The sequence below is a fragment of the Cololabis saira genome, chromosome 2, assembly GCF_033807715.1.
Source record: "Cololabis saira isolate AMF1-May2022 chromosome 2, fColSai1.1, whole genome shotgun sequence".
In the NCBI taxonomy this organism is placed as follows: domain Eukaryota; kingdom Metazoa; phylum Chordata; class Actinopteri; order Beloniformes; family Belonidae; genus Cololabis; species Cololabis saira.
In genome coordinates, this window is record NC_084588.1 from 28,907,932 (window position 1) to 28,933,418 (window position 25,487).

General features: G+C 39.4%; 1 protein-coding gene across 8 annotated transcripts in view; it reads left to right on the forward strand.

Moving 5' to 3' along the window:
• plekha7b (pleckstrin homology domain containing, family A member 7b) overlaps positions 1-25,487 on the forward strand; it is a 91,639-nt gene that overhangs the window by 2,460 nt on the left and 63,692 nt on the right. The window contains exon 1 of one of the 8 annotated variants that reach the window (XM_061742781.1): positions 14,988-15,062. The exons of 6 other annotated variants lie outside the window; for them this stretch is intronic. In XM_061742781.1, coding sequence (XP_061598765.1) covers positions 15,004-15,062 — 59 coding nt within the window. In that variant the 5' untranslated portion in view covers positions 14,988-15,003. Of the gene's footprint in view, positions 1-14,987; positions 15,063-24,280; positions 24,520-25,487 lie in introns of those variants that run through there. One more of the 8 variants, XM_061742780.1, reaches the window with a different exon arrangement.

Below are 25,487 nucleotides of genomic sequence, written 5' to 3' on the forward strand. Positions count from 1 at the left end.
GCGGGGACAACTTAAACTCTGGGCCAAGTTTTTAAAAACTTAAAAGCTTTTGAAAGTTTTATTATTTCAAAACAAGGAGCTATTCAGCACTTTTTGTTTGCAGTTATTTTGTTAACCATACTTAAAAACATTTATTTCAACAAAACTTAACAGACTTTGTGCTCTGGGGTGTCTTGTTTCTTTTATTTGATGAGTTTATCTGTGAAGTTCATCTGAATCAGATCAGTGAATTTGCCCAAAACAAGCAAGTTGTTCGACAACAAACATGTGCTCTGTCTAAGCTTTCCTGCAGGTACACAACAACAAACTGAAGCACTGAAGTCCACATGGTGCTGCTGCGACAACAGTTGGTAGATTTGGTGGTGTGTGGTTGGTGGAATTTAGCTGAGCCGAAGTACAAAGAAACTATTGTTCAGGCACCGTGGCTGTGGCAAAAACTCGCGTTTACTTACACGTCGCTGTAGGTCAGCCCGGAAGACATAACTGTCGGATTAATGGTTACCAGAGCTGTGTTAAATTTCCACAAAGTGTGAGGTTTTACTGAGGCATTGGCTCATTAAATGATACGAGTGGTATAACGCTTTTTAGTACTTTTGATACAGTGTTATTAACAAATTATGTCATAAACTGAAGCGTGGAAAAACAGAAGAAAGTTGTCATCTGCAGCAGCAGATTGAAACATAGTGTGTCTGGCTGTCTCAGTTCTGGCAGATCTCCAAGGAACTGACCCAGTTTGAAAATTATCTTCCAAAATCATCCCGTTTCTATCCCTAAAGATAATGATACAGATGAAAGACATCTGTGCTGCAGGTCTGTCTGTTGAGGTCTTCACTTTTGACTGGTTTGAAACTATTAAGCGATAAAAGGAAGAAAACAGAGCATGAAATTGTATTGTATGCTTTGTTTTCTCTAAATTGCAACAGGATGACTTCAAGACCCGAAAACAGTTATTATATAATGTATAATGTAGTAGGCACCTTTTTTTCAACCTCAATTGGCCACATTTTAGATCACAGAGGCTAAGACATAGATCAATATTTTAAGTAGACAGATTAAAATGGTTTAAAATAATTTCCATGTTAAATCTGTGGAGACTGAGTTCAGCCAGCTTTATTTTGCTTCACATCACTGACACCCATCAAGCATAGGAAGTGTGCAATCCTATAGCTTCCTGAGTGAAAAAAAATAACCCCACGGAGCTACAATGGTGCCCTTTTGAGGACACAGTTCACATTGATGAAAGGGCTCACAATGCAGCCAGAAGTGTTTGATATCCGCTTGAAAAACTCACAGTTTTTGCACCAGAAAACAGCTCAGTCAGCTTTTGTCTAAACTTAATTTACTCATCGGACGCAAACCTTCTGTCAATGCTTTACTGTTTTCCAAATACATGTAACGACTATTTATCTTCTGTTTGTCCCACAGTTTATTATGTATTCATGGTGTGCTTGCATTTTTTTTTAGATAGCTGACTGTTTTGACCAGGGCAGCTTGAGTTAATTAGCCCTGAGATGTTTAGGGAGTTTTGAAGGAGGGCTTTTTAAACGTGAAAAAAAAGTGAAGTATCCCTCCAGGCCAGTTACCCCAAGGCTGTCTTAATGAATCTTTCGTATTCTGCAAACACATCAATTTCATGCCTCATTGCAGAGGCCAAATGTGATGGCGCAAAACTGGCTCTGAAGCTTGAAATGGAAATGTTTTCCCGTCCAAATTTGATCACATTGTAATAGTATTTGGGATATAGTGTTAAGACTATTGAATATTTAAAAATTTTATATGTAACTGCTCAGGTAGTTTAATGCTCTGTCAAAAAAAATGATAACTGCGTGTTAAACTGTGAAATTACACCTTTTAAAATGGGTATTAAACTTTAAACAACAAAACTTCCTGTGTTTCTGCAGGATCATTCTGCAGTAGACAACTTTACTGCAGCAGCTTTAAGAGTTTTGCTTGGCAGACAGTACTTTAAAAGTGTTTTCCCAAACGGTCCTCCTTCCCTTGGCCTATGAAGCAGGAAGGACCAGTGTGATTCTTTTTTCTTCTTTTTTTGGTTCTTCCAAGGGGAGGGGGCAGCAGAAAATCTCAAGTGACATATCAAACCTTTCACCCTTTCAGAAATGATCAGTGTTCAGATTAAGATAAAGAATGTGACCTCAAACTTAATCCATGAAGTTTAAACATTGTAATTCATCGGTGTAAAATTGATTCAGACATGGTCAGCGAGACTGACATACTATTTACTGAGGAACCTCATGTTTACACAAGACTGTGGCTGTAAACGTACTTTGTTTTGGATTGTTTGTTGAGTGCCATGAGCGCAAATGAAGAAAGTTGAAACCACATCATTGAATACCAATGAAATCAAGCTACTTTGCCACAAACAGCAGACAGGGGTAGGATCAATGCAGGGGCTTTGTATCAGCAAAGCTAAGATTGAACAGTGAGGCAAAAACATGGAAAATGGTATCCATAAATCCATTGTACACTCTGAGGAAATATAGTGGACTTGGAAATATGAATATGTATTAGCTGTGCTCAGATGTTAAGGGTAGGATGGTAACACTGTTTATGTTGTTTCTTTCATGGTAATTTGTGTTGCAGCCTTTCCACTTTATGTGTTCAAATGATCAAATATTAATAACATATATAGTGCAGGTGTTCTAGTCAGCCCACTCATCACCCTTGTATAAGTTTTATCAGCTCAAGTTCTTCAGTAAATATGGGCCAGACAGTACCTATTCTGCCTACTATGTTGTTGTACTCACTGATATTCATGAGGAAGAAGTTTAGGGGATGATGCCTATATGCACTCTGAAAACAAATGTTTTGGATCAAAAAAGAAAATTAACACAAAAGTTTGCATCAGTCTTCGTTATGACAACTTCTAATGAAAGTGCGTTCAACCAACAAACTACATTAAGTTATGTAAATGAGATTTTCCTCTTTAATCAGAGGTATTTTTAATTACCACTCACTTAATAATCGGTTGCATAAAAACAAGTTTTTAATTTGACAACCATCATTCCAATTCGTCGTTCCAATTAGATTTTCTTCAGTAGATATTCTGCACATCTTGACATCTTAAGAAAAAATGTAATGCAACCTTTACGACCAGGAAAAATACAAACTCAAAGTTGTATCATAATAGTAACCAAATAATTTACAATACAAATGCCATAACTAACTCATTCTTATCCCTTTCTGCAAGTGTTACAGGCATAAAAGCGACACTGGATTAAATGAGCAAAAAAGAAAAAATACTACTACTTTTATCCCTCTCATACAACTACCCACAATCCAAAGGCTGCTACTTTTGGTTAAACAACAATTTACTTACTGTGGAACTACAAGCCTATCTACGGTACATGAACGACATAGGCTTTTTAAAAATGTGTCCATGAATAACCTGAATTTAGATTACATAATGTGGTTGACGGTTACAGGAATAAGCAAAAATTGTACTAAATCAATGGGCGCAAACATTTCAGTTTAAATTCCAAACATTATTAAGTTGGTGTAATAACTAGCATTATTACCGTAAAATTTAAAATGATGGCCGAGTCCTAATGCACCGCCGGTCCCAATTATCCGCCAGGTGTAGCAAAATATTTTTTATATTAAATGCCCATCCCAAGTAAAGGCTAGGTCAAACATTGTTTTTCTGGTGGACAAAAAAATATTCTACTGTATGCAAATATAGCCTACTTAAACACAAGCAAATAACCTTAAACAATTTGACCTCACTGATGACGTGTTATGAAGCTGAGTGGCTTGTATATCAAAGAGAAAGGCAAAAAAAAGGAGGGGAAAAGTTGTGAGCTCGTAGCCTGTAGATCTTTGCTCACCTCTTTTCCCCTTCTTTTTTTGCCTTTGTGTTTTCTCTTAGCTTGGATACTTCACCAGCGTGAGTCGCGGAAGATTATACGAGTAATGGGAAAAGAGTTGTATCTTGAGATGCGCCGATCAGGATTTTGGGGGCCGATCACCGATCACCAAAAGCAGGATCTGCCCATCCCGATCTTGTCGATCACCGATCACGGTGCGAAATCCATAGATTCTTCAATATTGTTGTCTCATGTACACTGACATTGTATTATTAGGTATCAAAATTAAGAGATGAGAAAGTATCGTGAATTGACCACTGTTTTATTGCAGGCTGAGGCAATGTGCAATATTTCACACTCTAGAGACTCTTAACGACGACTTTGACTGAGCTTACAAAGAGTAAGGCCCAATCCCAATGTTCACCCTACTTTCTACCACTAGCCCTCACCCACTACCACTTCACCCTAAAAATAGGTAGGGGTCCTTGTAATCTTCCCTAGGGATTGGGACACCACTTGCTACGTCACTGCGTGGTTTACGTTTGGGTACGTAAGCGACTGCGTAGTTACGTTTGCACATACATCACACCATATCAGGAAGCCGAGAGCTAGAAGCTGTTTTAATTTCCGCTGTAGCGCTGTTAATATGCCACTTTATTAAGTTTTAATATTTTTTCAGGTGTAAAAGTAACCGTTAAGATCCCCAACCTGGGCTCAGTTTATCCAAATAATGCCTGTTAAGAAATTTGCTCAGATGTTTTGGGGGCATGAGAAGAGCTGCCGGCGATTTATGGTTCCGCGTTATATCGACGCAGAGCCTACGGCGTAAGGTACGGCGTAGGGTACGCGCACCGTACGGCGCGCGTCGCGGCGTAACCTACGCCGTAGCGTTGGTGTAAGGCCGAACCATAAATCCGCCTTTATTCTTACGAGATCTAAAGATACAACGCAACAACGAGCAAGTGGTGGGAATGCACGCACTGGTGGCGGCTTGATTTTGTAAACGTCATCTGATCGGCCTGCTTTAAACTATTTTGAGAACTCTGATCAAAACCGATAGCGGCACTATCGGTTGATTGCAATCGGCTGCCGATCAATCGGTGCATCTCTAGTTGTATCAGACCATAGCTGACAACGAGAAGCCGTTGGCGGCTAGTGCAGGCTGGCCAGATCGATTCCTGAAGAGGAACGGCTTCAGTGTCCGAAGACGCACAATAAGATTTGGGTTGAATGGAGACACAGTTAATAAAGGCAGGTCCCAAATAAGCCCAGGTCCCTAATAAACGCCTGTTGATTTGCGATTTAAGCAAATAAACGCCCAGGCCTTTATTTGGTGTTTTACGATATGTCAACACAACTCATGAAAATAATTTTTTCAACCTAAAAGGTTTACTTAAATCAATAAACAACATTATTTATCTTGAAATCCTGGATGTGATTAAGTGGTGGTAAAAGGTCCCCTGAATTACTTTTTACAGTCTGTGAAGAGCTTCCAATCTTCTAGTTTGGGACCATAATATAACTACTCTTTCTTCACCTATTTGTTTCTTTCTTCCAGCTTCTCTCACTTTCACTCCTTGGTGTTAAAATCTCTCCTCGGTTAGGGTTAGGAAAATCTCCCCTTTAGTGTCCTTTTTGCAATCCTCTTATGATGTTGTAGCTGATTGAATGTAATGTTTAGTCATGCTAAATATTGATTCTAACTAGATTTTTCTGTTTTCTCACTTTTTGTTTTATGAATTGATAAAGTAAAATGAATAAGTAGTATATTAAAAGAGTAAATCCTTTTTTAAAGTATATTTAATCTTTCACACAACGGTACAAATGTACAGTAGTTCACTTCACTTCACTGCAGGCCTCTGTTGTCTGGGTTATCTTGTACATACTCATTTCTCAGTCTCACTGCATCGCTATCTTCCTTCTAGCTGTTGACAGTAACCATTAGCTGCATTTACATACTCCACAAAGGTTATGCTATTCTTGATATGCAAGATTTTGGAAGATAAAATTATTCTTGCCTAATCCTGAGACATAGGGGTATTTGATCTTGCAGCATGAAAGCATAAAAGCCTGCGCTCCTGTTTTGGGTTGAGGAAATTGCTTCGTCAGCTCAGATTTTGTTTGTACCTTCTTGCTTTTGCCTTCCCTGCTATGTATTTCATTTGCAGTTGCTGATTAAATTAACAAATTATAATACAACGTGCATGAAATAATTTGCTGTGTGATTGTATGATGCAGCCATTCAGTGTGTGGCCTTTGGGCATCAATACTGAATAGATCTGAATAGTGCTTTACATATGCTCATAGGAAAATTATGTTGTTGCTTTAAAATTTGCTAATAAATATGTATAAAGAAAAATAATAGAATTAGTTCAATTCTAAGAAAGTTTTAAATGTATGAAATAGAAATTGGTGGTTTACATCATTTAGGTGTTGTGTATGAAGCCTGGCACCGACTGAGCTGATGACATCACATGCAGCATCAGCAGGAAACACTCATGAACTCTTAGAAGACAGAGATGATAACTCTAGCTTATGTTTAATACCTGGGGTGCATAAAACACTTCTTCATTGTAACATATGCAGGATAACACAACCTGCTGTGAACAAACACTACAGTCTCTCCTTATTTTTGTCTTGTTACTCTGTCTGTAGCCTCTGTCTCCCTGTAAAAAAGCTAAGTAGACATTCATTTGAGTCCAGAATTTGGTCCTGCAAAGACATCTTGGAACGGTCAGACATATAGTTGTTACGTGTACGGTAGTTCTTAAAATGAACAACATGTAGTCGTAAAATCACAACGGTCATTATTTGTTTTCATTACAGCTCCAAGATTTTTTGTTTGTGTCAGCGGCCTTACATCCTCCACGGTAGTTCAGAGAAGAAATGATTTAAACATCCTCCTCCTTGTGCTCACTTTTATTCTTGCAAGTTTTATACTCTTGCAACTTCTTGCAACTTTTATAACCTATTTGGATCTGGACATTAAATGGTCTATATATACAGTATGTATATGTATATATATATATATATATATATATATATATATATATATATATATATATATATATATATATATATATATATATATATATATATATATATATATATATATATATATATATATATATATTAGTGAAATACTAAGTTAAATACTCGTAAATATAACAATATGAAGTCATATTCATGCAATCATACAGTAAATTATAGATACACATATGTCTATAGATAATAATTAATGGTAAAAAAAGTGCAGTTTTGTGCTTGTTTTGGTTCATTTTCCAGCTATTTGCGCTTATTTTCACACCTTGCACGAGTACACGCTAAGAATTGTAATACTGCGTGAACAGGCTTAAGCATTTCAAGGTAAAAAGAGGAGGTAGGAAATTTAGAAATATTGTAATTTGTAAACTTTATATGAAAATCAACGGCAATATATTGGCTTTTAGACAATTTAATTAAAAATGTGGTGACTTGTCATATAAAAGGTAAATAAATAGGACATGCGTTCCACAATCAGCATGCTAAACTGAATTCTATGCTATATTAGTTTGAGAGTTTATCTCTTTCATACAGTGGGTACGGAAAGTATTTAGACCCTATAGCGACTATCCTGGCAAACAATTAGCCACTCGGCTGGGTGGGGGACGGGACTTATTTTTGACACGCTCAGCTGGATGGATGAGTAAATGAATGAATGTCCACAGCGACGTCCATTGTTGGGTGAGGTTCCTATTTATTATCGTTACTGTTAATTTCAAAGCATGTTTATAGTATGGCAAAACTGTTTATGGAGTGATCTGAATAATTGTGATGGTTCTGGCTGGTAGAAAAGGTGTCTTACAGAGCGGTAAAAAACCGTGCGGTCTCCCCGTCACCCATGCATTAATTGGCCGCCCAGTACACCTGCGCTTAAATACCAATTGTACCAATCATGACGTGGACCCAAACCACCATCTGAACTGCCACCTAGTGACAACTTGTAAATAAACAAAACAGACTGATATAAGCAGACAAATAATGGCTCCTACAGACCCCTTTGAATTTTTCCCTCTTCTTTCATGCAAACATTTGCTAAAATCAAAGTTAATTTTATTTCTCATTAATATACCCTCAGCACCCCATCTTGACAGAAAAAACTGAAATGTACAAATTTTTGCAAATTTATATATATATAAAAAAAAAAAAAAAAAATCTCATGGTCATAAGTATTCAGACCCTCTACTCAGTATTGAGTAGAAGCACCCTTTTGAGCGAGTACAGCCAGAATGATCCAACAAGTTTTTCAAATCAGGATTTGGGGATCCTCTCCCATTTCTCCTTGCAGATCCTCTCCAGTTCTGTCAGGTTGGATGGTGAATGTTGGTGGACAGTCATATTGGGTTTAGGTCAGGGCTCTAAGCCAGTCAAAAATGGTCACCGAGTTGTTCCTAAGCCAATCCTTTGTAATTTTAGCATTGTCTTGTTGGAAGGTGAACCTTCGGGGCCAAGGCTGAGGTCCTGAGCACTCTGGAAGAGGTTTTCCTCCAGGATATCTCTGTACTTGGCCATTCATCTTTCCTTCAATTGCCACCAGTCGTCCTGTCCCTAGAGCTGAAAAACACCTCCATAGCATGATGCTGCCACCACCATGTTTCACTGTTGGGATTGTATTGTGCAGGTGATGAGCAGTGCCTGTTTTTCTCCACACATACCACTTAGAATAAATACCAAAAAGTTCAATCTTGGTCTCATCAGACCAGAGAATCTTATTTCTCATAGTCTGGGCAAACTCTATGTGGGCTTTTATATGTCTTGTACTGAGGAAAGGCTTCCGTCGGGCCACTCTTCCATAAATCCCCGACTGGTGAAGGGCCGCAGTGATAGCTGACTTTGTGGAACCTTCTCCCATCTCCCTGCTGCATCTCTGGAGCTCAGCCTCTGGACGGCCAGGTCTAGGAAGAGGTCTGGTCGTCCCAAACTTCTTCCATGTAAAAATTATGGAGGCCATTGTGCTCTTAGGAACTTTGATTGCTGCAGAAATTATTTTGTAACCTTGGCCAGATCTATGCCTTGCCACAATTTTATTTCTGAGCTCCTTGAGCAGTTCCTTCGACCTCATGATTGTCATTTGCTCTGACATGCACCCTGAGCTGTAAGGTCTTATATAGACAGGTGTGTGCCTTTCCTAATCAAGTCCAATCAGTTTAATTAAAACGCATCTGGACTCCAATGAAGGAGCAGAACCATCTCAAGGAGGATCAGAAGAAATGGACAGCATGTGAATTCAAATGAGCGTCACAGCAAAGGCTCTGAATACTTATGACCATGTGATATTTTAGTTTTTTTAATACATTTGCAAGAAATTCAGTTTTTTCTGTCAAGATGGGGTGCCGAGCATACATTAATGAGAAATAAAATTGATTTTAGAAAATGGCTGCAATGAAACAAAGAGGGAAACATTTAAAGGGGTCTGAATACTTTCCGTACCCACTGTATAAAACAATAGCCTTAATCCTAAATCTTATGACATTATTTTAACAACAGGTGCAGGAGTACAGAAAAAGCCCATAAATGGGTTGTTGACCAGACAGCAAGTCTTCTCACTTTTATTGGATGATATTTATCGATCTGTGTATCCTTGCTTCATGTCTCAGTCCTTTCCATGTATCATGTTTGTGCAGCCATCTTCCCCACTTGCTTGTGAGATGGCCTGACCCCTCACATGAGTTCAAAGCGGTGTATAAACAGTGCTGTGTTGTCAATATCATGTCCAGCATGGCTTAATACGAGGCTTGCAACAACTAAACAGTAAATAATGTACTGTACTGTCCCGGCCTTCAAAGACGGTTGCTTGTGATAGCAGTGGACTGAATAAAGACAATGAAAACAAAGAGCAGATTTAGTGTCCATTAGTGGACGTTTGTGCTCCGGAATACACAGGAAGCTGTCCATCAGGCCTTGTTTGCACTTGCAATATATAACCCAGGAACCTGCAATGAGTGAATACATTAAGAGCTGCAGGCCTCAGATGGGCTTTGTGTGGTGATATACCTTAGCTACAATGAGTCATTCACTGTCCAGAGAGCTGGGGCAGGTTGAGAAGTCGGAGCTGGAGCAGCAGGAGTGTGAGCAGAAACAGGGCAGGGGAGATGCCAGTATTGGGATGGGGACCTGCTGCTACAGCCGCCTGCCCTTTGGTCCGGCCACTGACTCGGCAGATCATGAAACAGAGGTGGTTGTGCAGCTGCAGCCCAACAGTTTGGAGAAGGAGAGGCAGATTGAGAAAAGGTAACTGGTTTAAAAATATTGTCACAGTGAAAGTAAAGTTTTGTCTGCGTGTGAAATTAGCATTTACATTTTTATTATAATGTTAGTAGTAATTTATGGTAAATCTGAAGTCATTGTCATGAGGAAAATCTATATAACAATCTTGCCTGCAAAAACTAGTGTGGTCTTTTGTCATTTTTTATGTTCTGGCTTTATGGTCCTGGTTTTTATGTGTGAGTAATTTCAGCTGCCCTTCAGGCGAAAGGAAAGGGCTTGTTTAGACTCCTTTTGATTGAATTCAGATGCCACTTCTTTCTGCCGCATTCTGTCAGCGGCTGACTAAGACTGAAGACACTGCAGAAAGAAGCAGGTCCTTCTCTTCTCTCATCTAAGCAGATGTTTCGGATCGGAGAAGAAAAGTGAATAAATATATAGCTGCCGCAAATGCAAAAGATGGATGTTTTTCAATGCGGAAATCTATGTAAGAAAATGCTAAAAGCACATGAGGTGAACCCTGCATGCAAAAGATTATTTGTTAGGTCCAAAATGAATGGGCGATATAAAGGTAGTTAAATGTCAAGTCCTGTCACCCCAAGCCCAGGATAATAAACTGGCACTGATTTTTAATGAAGGTATGTCATTTTTCATTTTTAGTGCATTGTGAAACTGGAACTTGCTGGAACTACAAAAACAATAGGAAAATGTGAAGAGTTTTACAATTACAAAAATGATTAATAGTTGCTGATATTGCTATATTGAAACTATTACTAATCATCACAGTTTTTTAAAATTGGTGCAACGAGCCTCATTGTGCTGAATAAACACAGAACAGTCAAAAATAATGTGGTATTTATTGCTATATTGAGTTTTCTTTCTTTTCCTTTTTTTTTATTTAGTATTTTCAAATCCAACTCCATACCCACTCTCTACGTACACTGTAGTTTAAGAGCTGGTGAACTGCCAGAACAGTAAATGTTAATATCCAAAATTCAATCCGTTTCAAATGTTTTAAGTCTTTAAAAAATAATCAAAATTCCATGGACTGGCAACCTGTCCACAGTGTAGCCCTGCGTTTTTCCCGCAGAGGTTAAGCTCTGGCAGATCCCCGTTACCCCTAAATAGGAAAACGCTGGTATAGATAGGATGGATGGATGGATGGGTGGAAAAACAGCCTGAGTAAACCTGGTATTTGTTCTTAGTGGTTTGTTTTTACCAAGTTTATATCTTATGCTTCTCAAGAAAATATGTTTGTGACAGTAAGCTTCTGTATATTCAGTATAAATTTGTGGTCCTTATTCTAGAGGGTCATCCCAGCTGACATTCAGCAAGAAACAAGCTAGTACATGAACTGGTTCTCATCCATCATTGAAAATTAGAACTACACTAATATAATCAAATATTATCCAACCCTTCATGACTATTGTCTGTGAAAACCAGCAGAGAATCAGTGGAAATAAGTGACCAGTGGATGCTTTCATGGAGTGCTATAAGGTAACAGAGCTATAACTATTGCCCCACTTTGACACAATTTTTGAGCTAATATTAATAAAAATAATCTATTAATGATGGTTTCCCAAGCTTTGCAAGCCCAAAAAGCAGTAGATATCAGTCAGGTTATAGTGCTGAGTTAAACCAAAAACAGAAATCAAACATACAAGTAAAACGATTACACACATATTTTATTTTTTCATAAGAAAGAGGGGCGATTACCCCAAAAGTTACAAAAATAAAAAAAATTGTAACTATTAATTATTTATTCTAAAAATGTTATTGTTGGTGAAGAAAATAACTGCCCATATGTTTGTAGCCAATTTCAAACTTCCGAGCTTTGGTTTAGAAGTGTGCTGAGACAAACAATCGGTCAATGTGTTCCAGCTTTTCTTTGTTGACTTACTAATTTATTTGTAAGAAAGCAGCAACAAGTTTGCAACATATCTTCACCCACCACTTAACTTTTATCAGGGATGCTAATGTTGCTGTCTTTTGTGAGTTGTCAACTTCAACAGTTCCAGTCACAAAAACAAAGACAACAGTGAAAATGCTGAAACAATTTTTGAGATAGGAAATTGTGTGATGGCCCGACTAACGAAAAGGATATAGCAAATTATCTTTAGTCCCTGCTTTTTTTAACCTGGGAAAATGAAGACACATCACGTGGAGGTCCTAAGGCTCTCCACATCCTCTTTGGCTGATTGGCACGATTGGACCTGAGTGTACCGGTAACTGAACTAGAGCTACGTCAGTGTGTATGCTTCACGTTGTTATTTCAATAATTAATATAACACCCACCCCACAACACTGCAGTCTCACTGTCTGCACAGACCACCTGAGTTTTCAGTTATCCTCACATCCCGTTACACCTTTCAGCATTGCCACTTCCCACAGCATTCGCTTCAGTCCCCTTGCGGCTCTGTCGCCACCTCCCAAGGCGCTACGGCCGCGTAATGAAATGTTACGCCATTCCACCTCCTCTGCTATTCACACAGCAAGCAGCGGGGCGGAACGAACTGGCTGTGTGAATGGGATATAAATTGCTCCTTTAGAGAATGTCATTTTTTTATTCCAACATTATTTTACCCTAATAAAATCAGATATATGAATACTATAAATCTGCCAATAAATGCCCCCCCCTAAAGTGGAGGCTCAAAAACTTAAATCTTAATAAGCCTATTTTCAGCAGCAGATTGAGTGCATTCATTGTGGATACTTGATTAGATATTGCTCTCCCCATTAATGGAATATTGAGTGTGAAAATAGATAAATGAATACATTTGAATGGATATAAATGAATGTGCTGTAATTGTCTGGCCCCTGTGAGTGAGAGCATATGTGGTGGTCAATGCTGTTTCACTCTCTGTGGAGTGAAACAGGGTGAGTGAAACTCACTGACCACACAGCCGTATTATTCCTTGTAAAACCGATCCAGTTGAATTTGCTTTAGCACAGACACCAAAGACTGATTTTTAAATACATGATCCTTTTTCTTCTTTTGTTCATTCTAAATGTCTTTTGACTAATTAAAAAAATACTATGATTAGGTATTACTTCCAGTTTTTGTGTGTAACTTGACCAAAAAGTGCTAATATTGATTGTTAGTTCATTTGAAATACTCTAAATCCCGAAATCCTGTTCTGTTTTTGGATCATTTGGGCTTGGTCGAGATATGCATGCCAGTACAGGTTGTGTTTTACTTTGTGTAGCCACTAGGTATTGCTGTTGAGTCTTCTTTCATAACAAAAAACCCATTTAGAGAACACACATTAATTTACCTGATATACCTGATGTCTGAACTGGTGCATGATTCCTGGACAGATTGAGTCGAAGGTCGATTGATAGCCATGTCTGGATCAGATCCAAGCTGTTTCACGTCGAGTTTCTCACAAATGGCGTTGTTTTAAGTGACTTCACTGAATTTAATTTATATTTCTCCATTTTGCTTCTACCTCCATTGTCCGTTTCCAATTCCCACTCAAACTCAAACTCATTCTGCTGTACCTTGTGACGTAGCTTAGCTTTGGGCGCAGCAGGACTGCGCCCTGACAACCTCCTATGTCTTTTATTGAAGAGAAGCAACTGCGCATAAACAACTTACAACGAGAGTCTATGGGCAAAGATTCCTGCGTCCGGGAGGAAACACGTGGCCAATCAGTAACTTTAGACAACATGGATTAACATAAAAAGTTTTACTCACTAACTATATACTATTTATTATGCTCATCTAAAACAATTATAAACACATATTTTGAAGTATTTTATTTTATTTTCTTCTCCTGGTGAGTGGTGGCGCGGCGCCCTATGCCCTCTATTGGCCATATCATGATGAAGGCAAGAGGTTAGTGGATAAAACCGTGATGTGTGTAGGCGCTGTGGCACAAGAAAGCCATATGACAGTGGAAAGTGACTGCAAAAAGGTCCACAGTCTCCCCAGACAATGTAGACATCCTGTCTTTTTGAACATTTTTCTGAAATTATAAGCTCAGGTATGCCTTGCTTTCTTTCCTTTATTCTTCTTTGATGATGTTGACAGGCTCTATTTCACTATTCATGTTTCAAGGAAGATGACTTGCCTTCTTAAGTTGCACATTAGGTTGTTTTTCATTAATTATGATAAAAAGAGGATATTGTGCCTTGTGCACTTTAAGTTGATTTGATATATTTCAATTTAATAATTTAACGGAGTGACTATTTGCGCATGTGCACCAATGTATCTGCAACAGAAGGCGCTTTTTCACTTGCCAATGCGCATGTGCACCACTCTAAAATTGGAACCATGTCAAACAATAGAGCCAGGCAAACGTCTGCTCTCACACTTTTGTCTGAACAATTTTTGCTCTTATGTCATTGAAAGATATTTTGAAGAGATTAAATGAAGTTTATCAAAAGTGGTGTGAATACCTGTCAATCACTGTTGAGCTGATGGATTTTTTTTTTATAAATAATTTTTTTACATTTTTTTTCTAATAATACATGGGTATCAATGTATACAATAGCATACTTTGATACTGGTAACAGGGTGTAAATAGCCTATGCATCAGTACTTGCACCCGGGTGTAAATAGCCTAAGCCATAATTTAAATGTGTTAATAAACTAAAAGACAAAATGTACGTTTATTTGTCTTATTTTTTTTTTTTTTTGCTGATCTAAAAAAATATCCGATCTGTGAGATTATTGAACCGCTGCACCCCTGTTAGCTCCCCAATGAATCGACTGACACCCCCCTCATCGAAGTCTCCTGCTGTTATCTATATGTCTGTCTGTGGATTATTGAACTGGTCCTGCAGAAGCCACTCAGCTTTTCTCTCCATCTTTCATCCCTCTCTCTCTCTGGCTGACTGGGATTTGATCTGATAAAGTTGACCCAGGGTGAGATGGAGGGCTCTGGTTGCAGTCAGAGACCAAGGTCAGCAGTTTGTTCGACAATGCAGTGAGATGATAACAACAGATCTGCATTGGCCAGAGAGAGTGGAGGCTACAAAATGTCTTAGCAGGTTAGTCCCATCTGCTTTCTTATTTCATCAGCTTTCACACAGCGACTGAATGGTTGAGAATCGTCATCTTATTCTTCTTCAGAGTATATTGGTAGAATTACTGGAAGTGTTGTTGCGTTATCACCAGTAGAGAGAGGAGGCTGAAACATACTCCTACAGTATCTGACACTCCTCTCTGTGTCATTTCTAGCACACCCATTGAGCAGACGCTATACTTGGTGGGGTCAGTTTCCAAATGTAAAATAAGCAGAAAGGGGATTTCGTTCATGCTACTTCATAATAAGGACGTATTTGCACATTTGAGAACTGGACTTACTGTTTTTTTCACTAACTGGTGAGTATAGCATCATGTTCAGAGACAGCATTCCATAGCTCTCAGAGATATACTGTAATATCTATGTTTGCGATAGCTGTGGAATGGCGATGGTAGGACAGAGCAATCAATCAGTCAGACAGTTGGAATACTGCACAAAGTCAGGCTAGATAGTTTATACTCTGTTCATTGCTGTTCTGTAGTTTAAAAGATTTTCCCTATTAAGTATAGCTGACCCTGAATTGCATTCTTTCTTTGTAGGAAGTTTGTTTTCCGTCATAAATAGTCAAAAGATCTTCTTCATAAGGATTCACATTCATTCCATTTATGAACTGATATTCATGCCTGATTCTTTTCAATAGAGTTGCAGTAGATTTTGCAGATTTTTAGTAGTTTTAATACATGTGAGAAAGTATTAAGATTGATTTAGTAAAAGAGTTCTCGCGCAATGTTTTGAAAAGGTGATTTTCTTTCATTCAATCTCTTGGAAGCAAAAGCAGTTAAATACTGACTTTAAAATGTCCTTCAGTTCTTTATTATTATTCATGTTGTATTCAGTGATTGATACCATCTGTGTTGCAATAATTATTCAGATCCTCTACTTTTAAGATATGAACATACGTATGCATCTGTTGTATGATGTTTTGTGGCAGAGGACTAAGGAAAAAAACGATATTCAGATACATAAGAACATGGTTTTTCTTTGGAATATTCTGGACTTGTGATGTACTGAAGATGTGCAAGATGTGTCCTGCCTGTCACTCGGTGACCGCAGGGATACGCGATAGACAATTAAGATTAAAACATTGATTTTGCATCCCATGGTTCTCCATTGTTTCTCATTGTATTGCTGCGATTTGTAATATAGTGGAAGTTAAATCGGAAAGAAAATGAAATACTATGACATAGAAGTAAGTAAAGATTGAGAATGAGTTTTTCACAACAGACTAACATGAAGGTAACAAGAGCACATGTCATTTCCAGGACATATATGGCACTTTTCCACTAGTACCCACTCGTCACGCCTCATCTCGCCTCCACTCGCCTCATCCTCGTTTGTTTTTAGACACCCAGGTGAGAAGTGGGCGCGTTGGAGCAAAGCTGCTGTGATGTATTTGATTGTTTGATCTAAACGGAGAAGACAACAACACTAAAGATGTAGAACCTGGAGGAGATGATAGATGTGCTGTTTGGTCTGTGGCTTGTGTTCGATATCAAGTTAAAAAATGAGAGTGAAAGAAGCTCCAAGCGGCGATGCTTTTTTTTTTGTTTGTTTGTGTTGGTGCTGATGAAAAGTCAGCTGAGAGCCACGTGCAGCTGAGAAGTGACCGAGCTCCTAGTAGATCTGATCATTCCTTATCGCCCGTCTACATCCCTTTTTAATTCTCTCCTCAGCCACCAGATTTATGAACATCTGCACCTCAGAGTTGGATCACGAAACAGACGTTTGCGCTGCCATTGCCTGTTGAATAAAATCGCCGCGAGTCGCGAGTCGCTCTCGCGCTGATTCCCGCTTCCTGATTCAAACGTCTGACGGCCCCGACCAATCAGTGGCCTGTATTGTGATGACATCAGATACAGGGCCGACTCAGCACGCTCATAACCTCGGCAGAATAGAAACAGAAAAAGTATCTACTCGGCATGACTCCACCCGCCTCGGTGGAGAAGCGCAAGACGGGGGCGTGACTGAGTAGGTACTAGTGGAAAAATGCCAATATTCTTTCCTCTAGTTCAGCATGTTTTTCCACTGAAGCTCTGTGTGGGACTGTTTTCATAAACTGGCTCCTGTTTGAATCTGACCATTATTACCCGCTTACGCACATTCGGACTGTTTCCAAAATCATTTAATTCATTTCATGCCTTCTCCCATCTTCCATTCAGTTTCTTGAACATGTTTAAAACATAATAAATCAACCAGATGTGAGCTTTAACACTTCTGAGCAGATAAATGGTTCATCGGTAAGTAGTGTATACCATGTACTGTATGTGTGGTGTAGGGAAACATGTATTAAGGAATAACAATATTTCTGCATAGGGATTCACGGATATTTACAGCTTCATTGATCTGAGCTACAGATCTCACAAGAAACATCTACTGGCCAATGTAGGGACAGACCATGCAAATAATCATGCAAATAAAGGCACCATACTATAGACTTATAGTGTAGACCTAAGCATGGTACTAGCATGAAGCCATAGTTATAAAGCACCTTAATGGTTGGAAGCTTACTCAATCACATTCAAGTAACAGTTATCAAGAAACAAAGTTTATAAGTATGTAAGTAAGAACACCTAATATCACTTTAATTTCCTTCTTTGTGACCCATCAACACAAAGAAAATATGTGTTTTATTGCACCTGCAGCTGGTTATATACTGCATCACTAGAAGTGTTGTTGGCAAATTTAAGATGTACACAGTTTACTAACATGATTGAACTCACTGCAGGATTTGAACTTAGAGGAATATCACCAAGAATAACACTTTTAAAAAGAAAGCTTTATTTTTTCTGCTCTTCATGAAAACAGTCAAATACCATGCTGAAAAGCTGAAAAGAGAGCAATTTTAAAGGTCCCTGAAAGAGGAAACGTATTTTCCAGTTACTGCACAGTATGTAAACTGTGAAGTGTGCTTACACATAAAAATTGCAGTGTTAGGTGCCCATATTGATTGTAAATGAGCTGCCAGAAAGATAAATCATATATATATTACATCCTCTTTGGGAGAGATACTTAAAGATCTGTTGGTGTTGCAACATATTTTGAGTCGTGTGTGTCAGTCAAGCTTTAGCAGCTGGTAGTGCAGCCGCCTCACAGCTAGAAGGTCCTGGGTTCAATTCTCGCCGGGGACCCTGTGGGTGTTAAGGGGCGTGTTTAATTCCCCTATGACTTCAGCGCCCACACCCTGGGTGGGGTTGGCAAAAGGGCCTTTCCGTGTGGAGTTTGCATGTTCATGTTCCCTTGGGTAGCTAATGTGACCCTCACCAAAACATGCAGCAGTCCTGGGCTACACATGCCCCCACTGGCTAGCCGGGGCACCAGATGGGGTGGGGAGGATCTGGCCGGAATAACGTGATCCTTCCATGCGCTACGTCCGGCCAGAGAAGCCCCACCCTGTCTGGTGAAAAGAAGCGGCCTGCTCACTCCTCAGGTTAAGGAGGAGACCTGAGCTCAGTGCAGGGCCCTCCCGGGGTTGGTAGAGGATGGCAATGCCCAGAACTGACTTAGGTAGGAGCACTGGGTGATAAAATGGGGAAAAAATCACGGATAAAAATAAAAGATAAAAATATATTTCAAAAAGAAAAGACACTTTTAACTTTTGTGACACCTCTTAGTTTTTCAAAAAAAATCACACAGCTTTATGATTGCACAGTAAAGTCCTGGTTTAATTTATCTACTACATTTGACTCTATAACTGTGGTTAAACATAGCTAAAAACAAGAGCTGGGGTGACTACTGGATGCAACAATGTAAAAAAACTGCCCACTATTGTGAGACTGTTGGGATCCCATAGGGTCCTAAGGCCAGTTTATAATTGGTCTGCTGGACTGGATCATTTTGGAGACTTGGCTTTTCCTGGTTTCTTACTCCTGGGAGACTGTCAAAGGCTGTACAGACCACGTCCTCCAATGCCTTCTCTCCAACAGTCGCCATTATTTACTCAACCAACGGTTTTTATGTGATTTTACAACAGATCCTTCTGAAACTCAACACTGCCTAGCATTTTGGTGGTAAATTGCTTCACGGAACTTTACAATGCAATGACTGCAATGCAAAAAGGTACACAATGGCGTTGATGATGGTCTTCCCATAAATCAGGCTTTTATACACAAGTTCCATCAGTGAATTGTGGGTGATTTAGTCAATAAGCGTGGTCCAACCAAAGGCGCCACAGAGCGATATACAAGTATCTTAGTATACAAGATACTTACAAGTATCTGCTTCACTGAAAACGTTTGTTGAGTCTATTTTGGCACACACAGTAAATTAAGCTGGAAGGAAATCAGACGCAAGACTGGCATTGAGAATATGGTAAATCTCCAAAAACACCACGACTCGTACATTGACATTATATTAACCAAAAACACACTTTAATTGACACCATTCTTTTTTTTAGATATGTATAATTCCAGAAAGGATAAGACATGATGAATGGTGAGATGTACATCTTTAGAACATGATCAAGAAAGCTTTGGCGAAACTCATATTCTACCCAATCCAGCTGAGCAACCAGCGCTTGCCAGCGCTCCACTTCTGGAGCAAAACCACTGAAAAACTGGCTCTTCCAATCCCAGCAGGCCTACAGGATGAGTTTATTTCACCCTACTACTGATGAGTTATTGCAATAGTAACTCTTGAATTGCTCATTAGTGGTCAATGATTTTGAAGCATATTCATTTTCATTTACAATTCCTATAAATCTGAGAACAGTTTAATTTTATTACTTTCCCTCTACAAGGAAGAGGTGGGCTGACTGGTTCATCTTGTAGAAGGCATTTTAGAGTAATGCTATAGTTTTAGCACCTTTGATCACTACCTGCTTATCCACCAAATCAAAGCTCCCATATTATTGAACTGATCTTTTACATTTGGCTTTGAAAAAGATTGCCCACAGCAATTATGTGGTATTTGCCTTGGCAACAAAATCCATAACCGTAATGTCAGCAGACGCTTATTGCAATGCAGTTTGTGACCTAAATAGTTGTTGCTTTGAAAACATAGCAGAATAAATGGTACAAACAGATTACATTATTAAAAGTTTGGCAATCAAGCCGTGTAACTCAGTAATTATTCAAAATAATTGTGGTCAGTTCAAATAATTGTAATCTGTCATTTATGCTGTGCAATCTGCAGTATAAAGAACTACTCGGTGAACCCTTTTCAGTGAAGAGATTCTTTAGAATAGCTGAGTGATTATATTGCAAAGTTACATTTCACCACTGACAGAAGATGGCTGGTTGTTTCTATAATGCTTATAACATTGTGGAACATTTCCCATGAGATAGTTTTTACTATTTGTATCCTTTCTTTGTTACAGAAACTTTGTAATTGCTTTCTAGGCATGCAGTTGTTTGCCAATTGTTTAATATTCAAATTGGCTTTTATTCTGTAGATTTTCCTTGCAGGGAAATGATTTACTGTGAGAAGGGGCTAATGTGCAATGCAAATGGTGGTTAGGCAGAGATCTGTCGCACTGGTATCGTCTCCACAGTGCTGACAAGGTCTTTACGTGTAGTGAGAAGGCCAGGGCTCCTGTGGTATGCTAACACGATTTGAAGGAGGGTGCATTGTGGATGGATGAGGAAGATCAGCAGAGGATGAAACTTGGCGAATTAGGGCAACAGCTTCTGGATAGACTGGCTGCACGCATCTATGTGGGTGGGTGCAGATATCGTCAGTTTAATCTGCACTTCCTGTGTTCCAGCTGGTGCAGGAGACTTTTTTTCACCCCTACCATAACTCCCCATATGACCTGAAAGAAACCATTTGTATCAAGGCAGTCATCTGTCTCTTTGAATGTTGGGTTATAGCCCAATCTTCACTTCCATTTCTCACATTGTCTGATTTCTTTTCAACTCACACTCTCCCCACTTAATCTTATCTAGATGCATCTGTCAGCATTTTTTCTGTTTAAGCTGTTTACAGTGAGCTGGTTGGACACTTCATATGTGTAATGCATTGTGGAACAGAAACTGTTGAATTCGAAATATTTTTTTCTTCGAAAGCTAAATTTAATACCATTGGAGTGAACGTAGAAATTAAATGTTCAAAACAGAGCTTATAAAAATGTACATGAATTGAAACATGAAACAGTAAAAATGAAGGTAAACTGAAAGCAAACATGATAAACTGTCATGTGATTTGATAAATTCAAGTGTGATTTGATTGAAGTAGTTATTTAAAAAAAGTAGCCTCAAGGTCAAAGTAACAAAATAAAATGGAAATTAAGAAAATGCTTGTAAATTAAACATATGCATATGAAGATATGCAAATGAATAATAAATGATAAATTGTCATTTGATTTGATGACCTTCAGAGACATTTGAAACTTTGATGTCCTAATAATCACTGCTCCTTTTTTTATTTTATCATCACAACATTCACAACTCATTTTATATTATTGTTACAACATTCATGGCACAATTCTTTTTATCACAGCATATCATTTTTATGAGATGAGTTTCCTCCGCAGGGTGGCTGGACGCTCACTTAGAGATAGGGTGAGGAGTTCGGTCACCCGGGAGGAGCTCGGAGTCGAGCCGCTGCTCCTTCACATTGAGAGGAGTCAGCTGAGGTGGCTTGGGCATCTGTACCGGATCCTCCTGGACGCCTCCCTAGGGAGGTGTTCCAGGCATGTCCCTCCTCCCTAGGGAGGTGTTCCAGGCATGTCCCACCGGGAGGAGACCCCGGGGAAGACCCAGGACACGCTGGAGAGACTATGACTACGTTTACATGCAGTCAAAATTTGGGTTATTGCTAATATTCCAGTTACTGAAACATTCGGAATATTCCGTTTACATGCGTGAGCAAACAGGGTTATCCCTGTTTACATGGTAATTAATCATTCGATTATCCAGATCAAACCAACGACGCGCGGAGAACGTGATGACGCAATTACCGTCATTTCCGCTTCCTCTTCCTGTATCCAAATTCAAAACAAATGCTGCTTCGTGCAACTTTTCGCTCACCTTCTTGTAAATATCGGTATCCCCGTATTTTCTACCGTCTACAAATGCCAAAATGTTCATATTCTTCATTACATTTATAAAGTGATTAGTCTCCTCCTCACTCCAAAAGTGTGGCGTGGTTTTGTGTTTCTCCATGTTTAGAAGTACATCCTGGACTCAAAAGACCAGGATTCCTTGCGACCAGAGCATGCGCAGAAAACAAATTCATGTTCCGTTTGATCGGGATATTCCGTTAGGCGTTTAGATGACCGAATATTCGGGTTTTAAAAGGAGTAACCCAGGGGCAAATTTGGGTTATTCAAAGGGGTTATTGGTGTTTACATGGCCATGCAAATTCGGGTTATTGCCAATATTAGGGTTTTGAAAGGTCTATTGAGTGCATGTAAATGCAGTCACTGTCTCGGCTGTCCTGGGAACGTCTCAGACTCCCCTCGGAAGAGCTGGAGGAAGTGTCTGGGGTGAAAGAAGTCTGGGCATCTCTGTTGAGGCTGCTGCCCCCGCAACCTACTGCTCTGAAAAAAGACATATGACATAACCACAGTGAAGCTGGACTCTTGACTTTAGCTTTTTTCACAAAGCAATTACGCTATATTTGTGCAAAAAGCTGTCCTTGTTTTATGGTGTTATTATTTTTTGAAAAAAATCACACAAACTAAAGTGAGGCTTGTCATAAAACAAAGTACCGGGACAACATGCTGGTGTTGAAGATGAGGGATGGCCTCACACAGCAGCATTGAAGCGTGTGAAGTGCTCAGCTGTGGGTTTTTCTGATGTTTCATCATCATAGCATAAACATCCATTCACATTTCGTCCATCTTGCTACACAAGTAAGCTGCATGCTTTGAAACAGTCCTGCATCCATGTATGATGTCATTGGCTAAATCTAGCTGTGTAGCTGCAACTTGATTGGCTGACGGTTGCATTGCAACATGTAAGGTTGGAAATTTAGCAAAACTGCCACAGTTATGCATAGAACCCACAATTCAGTTTGGCAGTGTTTGATGTCATTCCACTCAAAATGATGCAGAGGATGTTTCCAGTGCATGTCAGACGCATTCTGTGTCGCGCTTTTCATTCACGTTGAATGGAGTGACGTCGTGGGTTGCGAAGCCAGCCATTGGTTACGTGTGTCGGATTGGGTGTTTTGCTTCAATGAAAAGTTAAGTAACTTTCAGCTTTTGGTGCATCAGCCCATGCATCAATTGTGGCTACGTAGCAAGTGCTACCCAATGACTTCCTTCTTCTTGAGGATGGGACATTTTCAAATACAACACGTTTGGAGTGTTGATAAAATAGAATAAGTGATGATAGTCTAAACAACACAGTTATAAAGTATATTTGGGTGAAGTTCATCAAATCAACTGACACAAATTTAATTTGCTACTTTCATCCTTAAAGCCTTTGTATTGTTAACCATAAAACCATAAAAACATCACAATTGTTTTAATCAAATCTCACTTCAATTTATCTTGTTGTTGCTTTTTTTTTTTCTTCTTTTTTTCCCCCTTCTGTTTATGATTCAACTCTATTTTAACAGCTCTGTTTTTCAATTTGTGTACCGGTACATCTTTATCACCTCTATTTTTATCATTTAATTTTTGTTACTTTTAATGGACACTGCACCATATAAAATGTTTGTGGCATACTCACTGCTAAAATAACCAGTTTATTACGTATGACTTTATATACTTATTGGTTTTTATATGGAATTTGAAGTTGCTCTGTCTGTCATTTCATATTCCTGCTGTACCTTCCTCATGTCTTTCCCTTTTCATTTTCCTCTTTCGTTACTGTAATTACTCCTCCTCCGTTTCTTCCCTCCTCCTTACTCTCCCCATCTCTGCTGTTTGTTTCCTGCATTGACTGCAGAGGGAATGGAGCAGGGAGTGCGTCCAGTTCAGGAAGATTTAGACGACAGAGCTCTGCTGAAGGATGCATGTGCTAAAAGAGGAGAGGTGAGGAGAGAAGGAGCGCCACGACAGGAAGGGAATGAGAGAGATTTGATTATGACTTTATAGATTATTGCTGAGGCTTGTACCTATGGTTTTACGTGGTGCTTTAGGGCCTCTAACATGATTTATTGGTGTAGTTGACAGGCTTTAATAATTCCAGGCGAATGACGTTCTCAGAGACGCGGGATAGTTTAGTGATTGTATTCTTAACTTCACTTAAACAGCCCAGCACAGGAGAGGCGGGAAAAAGGATGTTTTGAATGAATTGACGCCACAGTGTTCAGCAGAGGACGTCAGCAACAGCGGCACCACCAGCTGAAAGAAGTACACACATACACACTCACACACACTCACACACACACACACACACACACACATACAGGCACCACATTGACGAGCACAGCACAGGAAATCACAGACCTGCAGCCAACATGCCGGGCCAGCCAGGACAATCAACCTCAAATGGCCCTTACAAGAGGCGGCCGGTGTACAGGGCTACTCGCAGGTGTGTATCAGAGCCCCTTTCCTAATACTTATGTGGGATTGTATTGCTACGTAGCTACGCAGGAGGTGTGTCAGCTACAGCTGTCCAGCAGCTGCAGGAGATAAAGCGCTTTGGATTGCATGCTGCTATTTGTACCACGGTCGTGTGCAGTAAGGACAATTTAGGTGCATGCCGGAATGTATCTGCATCCCTTTATATGGCAAGAACGGCAAGAGCATTTGGCTGTTAGTCCTTTATAAATCACTGGATCGCCTGGGGAGAGTGCGTCTGTTAATGTACAAAGGAGGCAGTGCTTAAAGGAATGAGAGGAGACATGCTCATCGCAGTGCCTCATGATCCCAGGTCACTGGTTGCCACGCTGTCAGCAGAATTGTGACTGTAAAGGCTACGTATATTATGAATAGTTAATAAGGGGATATTTCCATAGGCTAGAATGTTGCAGAGGAATGATGCACCCTTTCACACTTCTGAGCGAGTCAGATATACACTTTTAAATGAGAAAGTGCTTGTTTACATTGATTTGCATCTCAATTGTGACTTTTTTTTTTATTATTTAGACTCAGCCCACACGCAGACAGACCCACAGATATAAATGTTATATATTTATACTCACCCTTGCAGAACAGCATCTGCTCCACATTACCCCTCTACATGCACGGGTGAACTTAAGTTGCATTTCTGCTGACTGTATGTTATTTGTCCTGTTGGCGTTCAATTAGAAACGTATGAAATGGCCAGATTTTCAGTTTCTGAACTCTTATTACAGTTTTTAATCCAGATTTTAAGGTTAAATATCTACACTATGATTGGGCTGTAACATGGAAAGCAGTTTGTGCAGTCACTCAAATATTCATTACAATTCAGTCAGGGTCTCAATTTCATTTGTAGCATTAAGGTTACTTAGCCTATTTGTCATTGCTGCATATGCTCCCTCATCGGTCAGCTCTCCTGCTGGGCTTTCAGCCTCA